The sequence below is a fragment of the Nycticebus coucang genome, chromosome 9 (assembly GCF_027406575.1).
Source record: "Nycticebus coucang isolate mNycCou1 chromosome 9, mNycCou1.pri, whole genome shotgun sequence".
Lineage (NCBI taxonomy): Eukaryota > Metazoa > Chordata > Mammalia > Primates > Lorisidae > Nycticebus > Nycticebus coucang.
This window is the reverse complement of record NC_069788.1, coordinates 44,521,981-44,536,052: the sequence shown is the minus strand read 5'-3', so window position 1 is coordinate 44,536,052 and position 14,072 is coordinate 44,521,981. Positions and strand designations below refer to the sequence as shown.

The 14,072-nt window shown below is 45.9% G+C and overlaps 1 protein-coding gene across 11 annotated transcripts in view; it reads left to right on the top strand.

Annotated features, from left to right (window-relative positions):
* The window catches only part of ANKS1A (ankyrin repeat and sterile alpha motif domain containing 1A), a 230,548-nt gene extending 224,223 nt beyond the window's left edge, over positions 1 to 6,325 (top strand). For 6 of the 11 annotated variants that reach the window (XM_053603231.1, XM_053603232.1, XM_053603229.1 and 3 more), the window contains 3 exons: positions 696 to 866; positions 1,202 to 1,300; positions 1,893 to 6,325. In XM_053603231.1, coding sequence (XP_053459206.1) covers positions 696 to 866; positions 1,202 to 1,300; positions 1,893 to 2,012 — 390 coding nt within the window. In that variant the 3' untranslated portion in view covers positions 2,013 to 6,325. The remainder of the gene's footprint in view (positions 1 to 695; positions 867 to 1,201; positions 1,301 to 1,892) is intronic. The other 5 variants (XM_053603237.1, XM_053603235.1, XM_053603236.1 and 2 more) reach the window with 3 other exon arrangements.
* The last annotated feature ends 7,747 nt before the right edge of the window (positions 6,326 to 14,072 follow it).

The window sequence follows — 14,072 nt, the reverse complement described above, 5'->3', positions numbered from 1 at the left end:
TCACATGGTGAAGACCATAGGTTTATGGAGAAATGGGGTTAGGGATATAACACAACTGTCAGTCATATGTTAAGAAAGAGGAACTTAATAAAAGTACTAGTACCATGTTATTCATATTTAGTGGTTGGGAAATACCTGAGCACTACAGTAAGTATGGCCCACTTCCTGAAAAAGCCCTGCAGTTGGCTTGCAGAAGTGTGTACCTGCCCTCTCACCACTCCACCCCAGCCACCATCCCATGTAGGAGGAATGAGGACCTAGAAAGGGAGAAAGGACAGAGAGCAGGAGGAGCAACAGTAAATGGACTGATGGGACAGATGAAAGGCCACAGGACTGCATGGCCAGGTGACATGGGGGGTTAAGGCTGGGGCGCTGCTGGGAGGTGGGGCAGGCTGCGGAAAACTGCCGGTGTGTATTGTCATGGGACTTGCCTCAGCTGGTGGCAGTGTTTGCATTTACCTAGTGTTTCTGTTAGATGAAATCATGCGTAAGGAGACCCAATGTGTTATGCTCAAATTGTTCCTTACTGTATAAGTCATGTTGGAACAGATTTGTGTTTTCAAAACAAGTGTTTTCTTGTTACCTGTCCAGATGTTGTCTGTGCCAGGGCTCAGGGTGGGGGTGTGAGGACAGGAGAAAAAGAATGAAGCTGCTCCTAAATCTCAGATGCTTAAGTGCTGATCTGTTCCTCCCAGAATTTGACATACGAGATCATCCTGACATTGGGGCAGGCGTTTGAGGTGGCCTATCAGTTGGCCCTGCAGGCCCAGAAGTCCAGGCCGATGGGGGCGTCTGCAGTTGAGATGATTGAAACAAAATCTTCCAAACCGGTGCCTAAGCCTCGGGTCGGCATGAGGAAATCCGCAGTACGTGGGCCCCAGTCACCAAGATTCCCCATCTCTCTGGCCCTGGGATTTGATGCCATGGGGTGAAAGCCTCCAAGACAAGGAGGGTCTTCTCCCACTTCCAGACAACCAACCCTCAGGGGAAAAACCCTTTTAATAAGCTCCCCCACACCACCCAGATCTTCACCCTGGATGGATGGCAGCTCCTGTGACCTGGGTGGGCAGTCACCTTCCTCTGGAGCTCCTGTTCCCTTCCCTTGCTGGGCCCGCCCCAGGAGGGGCTGCAGAGCAGTTTGTAGGCCAGCTCCCAGTAACGGCATCATCCCTGTCTGTGTCTGCTCTGCTTTGCACCCCAGGTGCCGCCACCCCCTGATAGTCGCTGTTGTTACTGTCACACCTGCACCACCCACCGTCCTTCCTACCTTCCGCTGCCGTCTGTTAGTCCTGGAGTCAAGGTCTTTATACAAACTCTTGCTGTCTTGTGTGTCAGTCTCCCTGAAGTGATTGTGAGCATTCTCAAAATCTGGTGGCCTCTCCCTCTGCCTGTGTGACATTCTTTTCTCCTTTCCTGAGATATCCTCTACCCTGCCCTATGTGTGCTTTAGCCCTGTTTTGTTTTGGTTTTGGTTTTTTGTCCTGTGTCCTTTCTCCAGAGGTCTGAGGTGACTGTTGTGGTCTTGCCTCAGGGTGAGCTCTCTGGCTCCACCAGAGGGACCTGAAGCTTGGAATGTCCAGGCCCTATATTCCCATCTTGCCCTCCATGAATAGGTTTGGGGCTTAGAGCAGGAGGCTCAGATAGGGCAGGGTTCTTTTAACTGAGTAGTCCAAGAAATCCCTGGGTGGGCTCCCCAAGATGCTCTGGGGAGGGTGACACTCCCAATCCCCCAGGGGCCCCTATTCTTTGGCTGAGGAGAGTAAGGGGCTACCCCTCACAGCATATGGGCTCCAGCCCAGCCCAGGGGTGGGAGGGGGCTATGCTGGGTCTTACTTAATTCCTGGCCCTGGTGCAGAGATACCCCTGACTCTCACCATTTCCTCACTTGGCAGCTGGAACCACCCGACATGGACCAAGACACCCAATCTCATGCCAGTGTCTCCTGGGTTGTGGACCCAAAACCAGACTCTAAGCGGAGCCTCAGCACCAAGTATGAGACCACTATCTTCTAAAACAACCCACACCCTGTCTCCACTAGTCTCACTGTGCCTTTGCCACCCAGTCTTTCTGCTGTCCTCAATTCTCTCCTTCCAGCTGCTGATGCCAAGGTCCCACCTTCACTGGGACCTGCTCTCCTCCTAGGCAGCAGCTCTAGACACTGCACTCACAGCTCTCGTACCTAATACCACCGAACACTGTGAATTCTCCCCCTTGGGCTGAGGACAGCTTAGGGGGGTGAGTTGCCTTTGAGGTGGGCACCAAGAAGGATAAGAGGGCTCAGTTGCACCCGGGAAGCCTCTGCAGCAGGCATTGTGAATCCTGAGGGGGTAGGGAAATCTTGGAGCAGAACCCAAACGGCACTACTGGTAACTCCCTCTGAGTTGGTCTGGGCTCTCTTGGCTCCCTTCTCCTGTCTGCTGTACTGAGCCATAGCTGGCTGCTGCTGCCGAGAGCTAACTGTTTTCACCTTTCCTGACAACAAACCACTGTGACCACCCAGTGCCAGAACCCCCCAGCACTCTGCTCACAGCTGGCCTGCAGCCCCGCCCTGCCCTCCTCTGCTGCTCTAAGGTGCAAGCCTCACTCTCATGGTCAGGCCCTTGTGAGACCCTGAGCTCGGTGATATGGCTTGACCAGGGACAGACTGCTTTCTGTGAGGGCCCAAGGTATGTGCCAGGCCCTTGGGCACATGCTGACGCCAGAGCATGGGGCTCTAAGCATCTGAACACCCACATGCTGGCTCCACTCAGCAGTTTTCTCAGTCCCAATGAGCCATCCATTCCAAAGAATGGGTGACATATATGTGGCCAGCCCCTCATGTCTTCGCCATTGAGTCACAAAGCCTGGAAGCCCTAGGCCTACCTCTGGAGTCTGGCTCTCGGAGGAGGAAGGCCTTACCATAGAACCCAGCGAGGAGGCTGTGCCTCTCAGAACAGAGCTGCCTGAGCACAGGGACCTGGACCAAGCAACTGTGACTGTTCTTCAGGAGCTTTCTGACACTCCTCCATGGCTTAGGGATCAAAGATAGTCAGCCATCAGCCAGTCCTCTCCCTGATATGTCTCCCTCAGCCTCTTGACTATTCTGAGGGCAGAGGCCACACAGCACATCCCCACCCTGCAGCTTAGCAGCTGGGATGGTGGAGTTGAGGTTTTGGAGAAGCCCCATGTTCTCTTGTGTGGGCAAATCGGTGTAGACGGCAGGAGACAGGAAGGAAACAGTTCCAGTAGGAAGCAGTGCTAATGTAGCATAGTCCAATAGAAAAACCAGAGGTTATGGCAATTATTTTAGAGTTAAAACCCAAATTGATAAACCAGGGTGGGTCCTGCCTACCTGTCCTTGTGCCTTCCTGACCAGACTCACTGAGACAGAGGCAGTGGGCTGTGGGCACGAAGAGCAGGTTGTAGACACTCAAGGGAGGCTATGAGGCACCTCTGTCCTGCTCTGTGTTTCCTGTCAATTTCCTCCACTTTATGCAGGCCCCTTTGGTTAACCCTTTCCTCCCCCCCTCCCCCATTGTTTGCTTCTGCCAAGCTGAGCCACTGAGGAGCCACACTGTGCTGCAGAAACATAGACGTGGGGGGCATGGGCCCCTTCCACCATCACCACCGCCGTCTCACCTGCAGCTGTGAAGACCCAGGCCCATCCTCTGCGTCCTTTCAGCCGCTTGGCCTGGGCTTGCCACCAGGTCTTGCAGAGTGAGCCCTTCCTGGCTGCAGAGAAGCACTCCAGGCCTCTAGCAAAGGAGACTGGAACTCCAGAGGGTCGAAAAGTGACTTGTTCAGAACACATTTTTTTAAAATAGAAAAAAAATCTTTTTATAAAATGAACTTTTAACACTTGGCTCAAATCTCTAGGTCAAACTGCCAGTCTTTAGAAAAGTGGCCACAGGGTCAGAGGACAGGAGAACTGAGATTGGTTAAAACGCCAGTCTGTGCAGCCCTCTGTCCTCAGGATGGGATCTTGGTGTGGCCCAGTAGGGCTGAAGACAACACAGTGGCCTATGGATGAGTTGAAAGGAGCAGGCTCAGGGTCCAAGTGAAGTAAATTGGTGAGAGTCTGCTTTTAAAATTCAACCAAGTTGCTGTTTTTTACAAACTGCTCGACTTCTTGTCCCTGTGGAGAGCTGGACATAGGTTCTTTAGTAAGAACACAGCCTTAGAGGCTTCTGGTCTATTCCTGAGGTTCCAAATGTGAAGGTCCAGTGGCCAAATGGAGATTAGCGAGCAGTTTTTGGTGCCACGCCATCTGGGCACTGGCAGCTCTAGGCCGCTCCTCAGTCTCCCACCTGTTGGTGGTCAGAGCACTGCCCTGGGCCAGCTGGCCCACAAGCTCTCTGGTGATACACTCTGAGTTGTGTCACAGAGAAAAAGCAGCTTTGCTTTTTGGGCATTAAAATGGGTAGGTAGGCTAAGATTGCTACTTGCCAATTTATTAAGATTTGTGTAATCAGGTCTGCGTGATTAGGGCTCATTTTGATTCTCTGAATGACTGGTTTGAGTGTTTTTATTTTCAGCTGCTGAGCCCACCCCTGAGTAGGTGCGGAAAAGGTGACAGTCCACTGATTCTCCTCCAGTATGGTCTTGAGGGGGTCTAGTACCCAGTGCACCACTGCTGCTTGAATCTTCTTGCTGGCTTGCTTTGCTCTTAAAAGTGACTTGGTGGGTTATGTTCTTCCTTCTGGACTACAATAGAAAGGATGGAGCTAATTCCTGCAGTGTTGAAAGGCAAAGCTAGGTCAGCTGCATGTCTAGTACCTCCTAAGGTAGGGAGCAGAGACAAGCACTTCCTTCCACGGGTATCTCAGCAGACCTCATGCATTATTGGCATGGTTCATTCTGGTCCTATGACGAATACTCCAGGCTTCAGCAACACTGCTCTTCCCAACAAGGGTTGTGAATTTAAATTTTTTGTTGGTGTGTATGCGCAGAGAGTGTCCTTGGGCACATTCACAGCTCCTATGCTTGGCCAGAAATCAATAGCAGGGCCGTGTCCTCCAGCTAACCTGAGGTGGGCTTTGTGGGTTTCCTGTCTGCTGAGCACCCAGCACGGTGGGGCCTGGAATGCCAGCCGCCCACTGCAGCAGAGGCAGGTTGTCCTCCACTTCTTGGTACCACGAACCTAGACACCTTGAGGTTTTCTTTCTTTTCCTGCTTTATTCAGGTCCTGTGAGGGTTCCCAGGAGCCTAACGCTACAGTGTTCAGCCCCTGCTTTCTCCCAAAAGCTGGTCAGGAGACCTAGAGGTCTTGAGCAGGTTGTGCTGCTTCTGCTGCACACCTGCACCAGTCCCTTTTCTCCTAAGGAAGCTGAGCCACATCGAGTCGGCCTCTGTTGGTGGGTGGTAGGTCCAAAAAGAAAGTTGTACAGACACTACGAGAATTTGCTCAAGCTGTCTTTATTTTTAGATCATACTTAGGTGTTTCTTCCCCTTGAAGCTGCTATGTCTTCTTTATTTATTCAGGGTGTTTTCATATTGGGAAGCCTTGGCTGGTCTGTTCTGGCTCTGGATTTTGTTTTGAGATTGGTTTATCTCTGACTAATTAAGAAAGGAAAATGACTAGATCTTTCTTTTCTATGCTTCCTACTTCCCCTTCCCTAGAAAGGTTATTGTAACTTTAAGAACAGGCTTCAAGTGGAAAAGCCCTACTTTAGCACTTCTCTAAGTGCAGGCCATGCAGTGTGGCAAACCCTATTGCTGCATTTCTGAATTGCAAAGGAACCCATTGAGGTGGAGAACTTAAAATGGGTTTGGTACCTGTCCCTGGCCACAGGCTCCTTGCTTGTCTCCCTCTTCTGCTTGCAGCGCTCTGTACAATAGGACTGTCCCCTGATAGGATCTACATTTGCAATGCTCCCATCTCTCTGGGACCGCTAGCATTACATACTAGGGAGAGTTCCTTCAGAAGCCTTAGTCTGAGCAGACAGCAAGCAGAGTTGCAGTTATCGTCAAGACATTAGAAAACCAGAACTTGGTCTGGTTTTGAGATGCCCAGGCCAGTAGAATGCAGTTCACAAAAGTGTTTTTGCTAATGTGGCAATGAGACTGAGTTGTAATAAAGATGTTATTTAATCTTTGTCTCTGTATTTTGATACTTGAATGACTTCCCCTTTTGTTTTACTGTACATATAATTGTTACTCTCTGATTTTGTCTGAATTATAAACACCTAAAGGTACCAAACATAACCGACCTGTTTGACAACATAGACTGACCTCACTACACAAGAGAGACTGTAAATACTCCTGGGCTTCCAGCTTTGGTTTTGTTATTTTCATAACTGTACAACTTAGACTGAATTAATAAATAAGAAGCAACATAAACCAGCCTGATTTTTTGGAGTGTTTGAATTGGAACGTGTCTTGATTGTTTTCCTGCAGAAGCACAGGCACAGACAGGCTAGTTCTGGACGGTAATGAATGTCCTGCTCTGTTTGGCTAAGATAACAATTTGGGAATTCTGCTTTCTGTCTCACACTTCTCAGTAGTTATTGTTAACTTTGCTTAGGTGCAAGGCCCCTGCTATTCACCTTCCTTTCCCTGAGGATGTCTTGGGAATATGTAACAAAGCAAGAGCCGCATTCTGGTGACTGGCATATGTACTCTCCTCTGCATCCTGGTCTGGCTGGTCAGTCCACAGATGTTTATTGGACATCTGTGTACCAGGCAGCATCGGGGGCTAAAGCTATAAGAGAAAATTGTCTCCTTTCAGAAACTTAGTTTGATAATGGAGGTTAAGTTTTTAAACAACTAGCTACCAGCCTGAAGCCACACTAAAGTCGTGCTGTGGTAGGCAGAGGGTGAAGTATCCCCAGAGGGCTGGTGGCGGAGGGAGGGGTGATACTGAGCTGGAATATAAAGGGGAGAATTTAGAAAGGCACAAATGGCAATAGTAGCCCTTTCATCAGTGGAGCACCTGGGTTCTGCTAGAACCTTCACAAGCAATGTCTCATCAGCCCTACATCTTTCTGGGCAGGTGTTCTCATCTCTATTCATAGAGAAGGGCCCAAGGCCAGCTAGAGGGACCCTGGGGACCATCTGATCCAGTGGATTCAGCTACCAGAGCCCATGCTCCTATGGGCTGCTTCCTAGCCCTGAACACTTCTATTCATGGGTTTCTGTAAAATCTTCCACTTTCTAAAAGGGCTTTAAAAAGAAAATCACTGATCTATTCCAACACACCATTTTATTGGTGAAGAAAATAAGGCTCAGACAAGGAAAATGATTTTCTGTTAGTTAGCCAGCCAGCTAGCTAGCTAATGTCAGAGAAAGGACCAAAACCCAGCTTGTTACTCCCAACTAGGCTTCTTAGGCCATACTGCATTCAAACCGGGAAAGAAGACTGGAGCCCAGTCATGGAGACATGCTCCATGAAGGGGTTCGTCATCCTCACAACCTTTGTTCCCTGGCTATGGCATGCTTTCCTAAGCAGAAGAACCCTACTAGCCAGAAAAAGGTCTATTCTACAGGTACCAGGATATATCACCACTATCATAATACCTTGTGGTGCCACTTTACACAGGACCCTCCTACCCCGTTCAACCTCAAGACTGCAGTGCTGCTGGTGCCTAGGGGGCCTGACAGACGGGGAGACACAGTTCATACTGGGTATCCAGGCTTGCTATTCTCAGCCACAGGCAGCACTACACCAGGCCACATGGAAACCAGAGTTAGAAGGAAGAGAATGGAAAGACTGGGAGGAGTAGATGGGATGCATGCAACAGCACTACACCTGTCCACCAGTCTATCCCTTACCGTTCTCCATTTCCCCCAACTCTAGACAGTGGTGGTCTCAAGACGTGGAGGCAGGGAGCAGTGCCATGAGCCAGCACTGCCCTCTGCCCTTGCATCTCAACCTGGAGTGTGAGGTAGATCTCCCAGCCCTCTTCCATTTGCTCATCTCTCCCTCCAGGGGCTCCCTGTCACACTCCCCTCACATTTCAGGCTCAGACAAGAGATGTTCTGTGGCTCCCAGGTAGATGGGGCATTACTACTGTAAGTTGAGATAGATCACCCTTAGCACCGACCAGGCTACCAAGGATGAAGAACTTTGCAAACTAGAGCACCTTCCATGGCAGCTCCAAACACCCTCTAGTAGGGCATGGCCACTCCTGGCTTCCTAAACCTTGACAATATCCAGGTCCCACCCAAGTCCCACAGACAGAGACAGGTAGACATTTTAGTAAGACATGCAGTTCAAACTGTAGCTCACATCAATAGCCAAGGAAAGCAGAGGTTTGAACTACACTGCTCAGTGCAGCCTGTGAAGCTGCTTTTTTCAAGACACAGCTATTAGGAACATTATTACAAACAACATTCACCAAATAAGAATTTTCCTAACACCATCAAATCACCATAAAATATTTATTACACACTAAATGGGCCTGGGACAACTGGATAGTCAAGGGGTGAGGGGGTGGAAGATGTTCTTATTCCTACTTAATGCCAAAATAAAGTCCATATGGCTTACATATTTAAATGTAAAAACAAAAAGAAACCTCAAAGCTACTTGAAAGTATAAGAAAATAGGAGACATTTTTTCTCACAAGCATGATATGAGAAAGGCCTTTCAAAACATCTATAAAACTGAATCCTTTTTTTTTTTTTTTGAGACAGAGCCTCAAGCTGTCGCCCTGGGTAGAGCACTGTGGCATCACAGCTCACAGCAACCTCCAACTCCTGGGCTCAAGCGATTCTCTTCTGCCTCCGCCTCCCAAGTAGCTGGGACCACAGGTGCCTGCCACAACACCTGGCTATTTTTTGGTTGCAGCTGTCATTGTTTGGCGGGTCTGGGCAGGATTCGAACCCAGCAGGTCAGGTGTATGTGGCTGGCACCTTAGCCACTTGAGCCACAAGTGCCAAGCCCTTTTTTTCTTTTTTGAAATAGGGTTGACTCTACCACCTGCTCTAGAGTGCAATGGCATCATCATAGCCTACAGCAACCTCAAACTCCTGGGCTCAAGCCATCCTCTTAACTCAGCCTCCTAAGTAGCTGGGACTACAAGGCGTGTGCCATCACACCTAGCTATTTTTTTTCTATTTTTTGCAGAGATGGGGTCTCAGGCTGGTCTCAGACACCTAGCTTCAAGGAATCCTCCTGCCTCAGCCCTCCAAAGGGCTAGGATTATAAGTGTGAGTCACTGTGCCTGGCCTGAAGACATTGTTTTGTTTTGTTTTCAGTCTCCCTTTGTTGCCCTTGGTAGAGTGCCGTGGCTTTATAGCTCACAGCAACCTCAAATGCTTGAGCTCAAGCAGTTCTCTTGCCTCAGCCTCCCAAGTAGCTGGGACTACCAGCGCCCACCACAGCACACGACTATTTTTACAGATGCAGCCTTGCTCTGGCTCAGGCTGGTCTTGAACCTGTGAGCTCAGGCCATCCGCCCACCTCAGCCTCCCAGAATGCTAGGATTACAGGCATGAGCCAACACACCCGGCCCACTGGCCTAAAGACTTTTTTTTTTTTTCTTTTTTTGGCTGGGGCCAGGTTTGAACCCACCACCTCTAGTATATGGGGCCAGCACCCTATTCCTTGAGCCACAGGCGCCACCCAAGACATTTTTTTAAAAAGGATTAATAGACAAACCAAAAATTTCTGCATAGCAAAATGTACCATTAAGGAAACAAAACAAGGGCGGCACCTGTGGCTCAAGGAGTAGGGCGCCGGTCCCATATGCCGGAGGTGGCGGCTTCAAACCCAGCCCCGGCCAAAAAAAAAAAAAAAGGAAACAAAACAAAAGGCAGCAGCTCACACCTGTAATCCTAGTACTCTGGGACACAGGCAGGATTGCTTGAACTCAGGAGTTCGAGATGAGCCTGAGCAAGAGCAAGACCCTATCTCTACTAAACATATAAAAAACTAGCTGGTGGGCACCTATAGTTGTGATGGGCACCTGTAGTCCCAGCTACTTGGAAGGCTGAGGCAAGAGAATCACTTAAACCCAGGAGTTGGAGGTTGCTGTGAGCTGTGACGCCATGGCACTCTACCCAGGGCGACAGCTTGAGGCTCTGTCTCAAAAAAAAAACCCCTGGCCTCAAGCAATCTTACTGCCGCAGCCTCCAAAAAGCTCAGAGTACAGGCACCAGCCATAATACCCAGCTAATTTTTTCTTTTTAGTAGAGATGGGGGTTTTGCTCTTGCTCAGGCTGGTCTCAAACTGCTGAGTTCAACTATCCTCCTGCTTCAGCCTCCCAGAGTGCTAGGATTACAGACATGAGCCACTACACCTGGCCCATGTACATGTTATTAATACATGTAATATTCAACAAGGACAACTTGATAATAGCTATCAAAAGTAAACTGGAACTTCTACATCCAGAAAATCAAGATGTGTTTTTCCCATTAAGGACAAGGAAAGGGACAGCCTATCAAGACAGAAACTTTTAGACAACAACTGCTTTACTCTAGCCCAACACTACGGAAAATACTGTGGCCCCATCCTGGTCAGCAGAGTGGGGAATCTAGGCTTCCACCATCACCAGGCTGTAAGGAGGTACCCCAACACTTTTCACTGGGATGGTGTCAGAGGAGGCTTAATGGAGAGTCATGTGTTCACCATCACCCAGTGGTAATGAAGCTACTGTCACCCTGACGTCAGTAGAAATAGGAGAGCTGGTCTTCCCACCCCAGCAATAATAAGAAGCCTTCTACTCAGGTGTCTTTGGAAGCCAGGTGAGGAAGCTGGACTTTGACCTCCCTCTGGCAATAATGAGGTGATATTTCCCCTCTCTTGCTACGGTAGTATCAAAGTCAACTAAAATAGAAGGTATAAATAAGATCGAATCTCAAAACATGCAACAAAAATGTCAAAAAATGTGATTTTCAATAGAAAATCACTCATCATACCAAGAACCAGAAAAAAATCTCAACCTGTATTTAAAAGGTAATCAAGACGTCATCAAGATGACAAAGGTGTTAGAATTACATCTCTCCTAACAAAAATTTTAAAGCAGCCATGATAAAAATGTTTCAATAAACAATTATGAACACACTTGAAGCTAATGAAAAAACAGAAAATTGGGCAAAGAAAAGATATTAAGAATCTATTAGAAATTTTAGAACTAAAAAATACAATAGCCAAAGCAAAAAGTTCAAGAGAAAGAATGTACAAACTGGAAAATAGAACAAAAGAAATTACCCAGTCTGTAAAACAGAACTTAGACTGAGAAAAATGAGTAGTCCTAGGGACCCTGTGGGACTATAATACAAGATCTAGCATTTTTGTCAATGAAGTCCCAGGAGAGGAGGGAAAGAGTAGAGCTAATAAATTAAGAAATAATGCCTGAAAACTTCCAAAATTTGGCAATGTACATAAACCTAAAGATTCAAGAAGCTGACCAAACCCTAAACCAGATGGACCCTCTGAAATTTGTCAGATTTAAAATTGAGTCACTTGTGTTTAAAAAGAGGAAAAAAGACCCATGACAACAAGAGCTGGGGAACCCCATGAAGAGAGGGTTCTCATGAATAAATGCCTGGTAATAAAAACTATTACAAAAGACTGCAAAAACCACAACCTTGCCCAAAGGCCACTGCAATCTTTACACACACAAAAGTACTTTAGTGAGGACATCTGTTCAGCAACTGACTGTCTAACCACCGACTGGTACCACCCTTGTTTCTGATCCTTATAGTCAAGGGTGATTATTTTAAAACAATTACATAATCTTCTTCATTTTTCTTTTAAAAATTTTTGTCTCTCATTACTTCCCTGAATACCCAGACTTTACTATGGTACACATATTCCCATTGCAATGCCCTATTCCTGAATAAATATCCTTTTCTTTTAGAGAGCCTCTATTATCTAGGTTGATATGAATGGTATCAGAAGTGGGACCGAGCCTTTGTGCTCTCCACTTCTATGAGTTACCTTCTCTGCCCTGGTGAATCTCCTTTAGGATTCTGAGACTCTCTCCCTTTATTGAGATGTGTTTTACTTTGAGATTTGTTTTGGTTATAAGTCTACCTTTGAATAAAGAATCTTACATCTCCCCTGGATGATAAAAGATTTCATCTATGCTGATAAGTCCTGACTGGTATAAGGACAAATGTCCTTCTGGTTTCTACAGAATTTACATCCTGTCTAAGGTTCATCTTTTCTAGTGAGTTTATTTTCGGTTCTTTCTGCATGCCTAATTTGATATTTTGTTTAATCTGCATGCTTGTGTTAAGATTATTGTGAGCACTCTGATTTTGGTTTCATTTTGGTTTGGTTATATGCGTCTGTAAATTATTTGTCTCTTTTCCTTTATTTCTGGAAATCTTCCAAGACCAAAAACACTCTAAATGGTGAGCATTATTGGATGGCTAATTGAAAGCCGCTGGGAAGTTGCCATGGTCTAAAATACTGGTCCTTCACATTCTCTGATAGGATTTATAGGATTTTCTTTGCTTTCAAGAAATTAACAAGAAATGGAATGGAATATTCTCAAATATTAAGGCATCCCAGGTTTTCTAGGACTCCAGCCAACCTCATAATATCACCCATTCTTGTACATATTTTTAAACTGATAAGCAAATAACATAAAGGAAAAGACAGAGTTCAATAGCCTTTATTCTAACTTTTTAAAAAAAACACGATTTGCAACTATAGAGTTAACATATAGAATGTTCTAAGCTACTTTGTTATGACGGCCTGAGCAAACTAATAGAATAACAAATACAGTTGAAGATTTCAAAACCCCTCTTTCAATAATTAATAGAACTAAACAGGAAATTAGCAAGGATATAGAAAAACTCGGCACCATCAATAACAGGAAGGACTCGTTAACATTTATAGAATACTCTAGCCAACAAGAGAAGAATGTACATTATTTTAAGTGCCCACGGAACATATGCCAAGATAGACCATATCCCATATCCTGGGCCATAAAACAAGCCTTAACAAATTTAAAAGAGGCTGGGTACAGTGGCTCATGCCTATAGTCCTAGCACCCTGGGCGGTCAAAGAAGATTGCTTGAGCTCAGGAGTTTAAGTCCAGCTTAGGAATTTGAGACCAGCCTGAGCAAGAGCAAAGCACTGTCTCTACTAAAAATAGGAATATTAACCAAGCATGGTTGGCACGTGCCTGTAGTCCCAGGTACCCAGAAGGCTGAGACAAGAGGATCACTTGAGCCCAGGAGTTTGAGGTTGCTGTAAGCTATGACACCACAGCACTCTAGCCTAGGGAGACAGAGGGAGACTCTGTCATACACACACACACACATACACACACAAAATAATAATAATTTAAAAGAATTAAAATCATATATTTTCTTCAACCATAGTAGAATAAAAGTAGAAATCAATAGCAGCAAAATAGGAAATTCTCTAAACACATGGAAATAAAAGAACTCCTAAATAATCCATGGGTCAAAGAGAACAGTCTCAAGGGAAATAAAAGTATACATTAAACTGAATGAAAATGAAAATACAACATTTCCTGTGGCTCAAGGAGTAGGGCGCCGGTCCCATATGCCAGAGGTGGCGGGTTCAAACCCAGCCCCGGCCAAAAACCACAAAAAAAAAAAAAAAAAGAAAATACAACATTTCAAAATTTGTGAGACAAGGCAAAGCAGTGATGAGAGGGAAATTTATAGCACTAAATGCATACTTTAGAAAAAAGGAATAGTCTCAAATCAATAATCTAAGCTCCTATATTCAGAAACTAGAAAAAGAAGAGTAAATAAAAATATGCCCAAAGCAAGAAGAAGGAAATAACAAAGACAAAAAGCAGAAATCAATGAAATAGAAAAAAGAAAACAGCAAAAGTCAATGAAACAAAGAGTTGGTTTTATGAAAAGATTAATAAAACTGAGAAACCTGTAGCCAAATTGACAAAAAGGAAAGAGAAGACATAGATTACCAATATCAGTAATAAAACAGGATATCACTGTAAAATTTAAAAACATCAAAAAGATAATTAGAGAATCCAATGCACAGTTCTCCACACATAAATTTGGCCACTTAGACAAATAGACCAATTCCTTCAAAAAACATGTAATCACAATTCATCCAACGTGAAATGGATAATTAGAGCCTTACAAGACCAGATAATTTCACTGGAGAATTCCATTAAAATTAAGGAAGAATTCTGTGCAA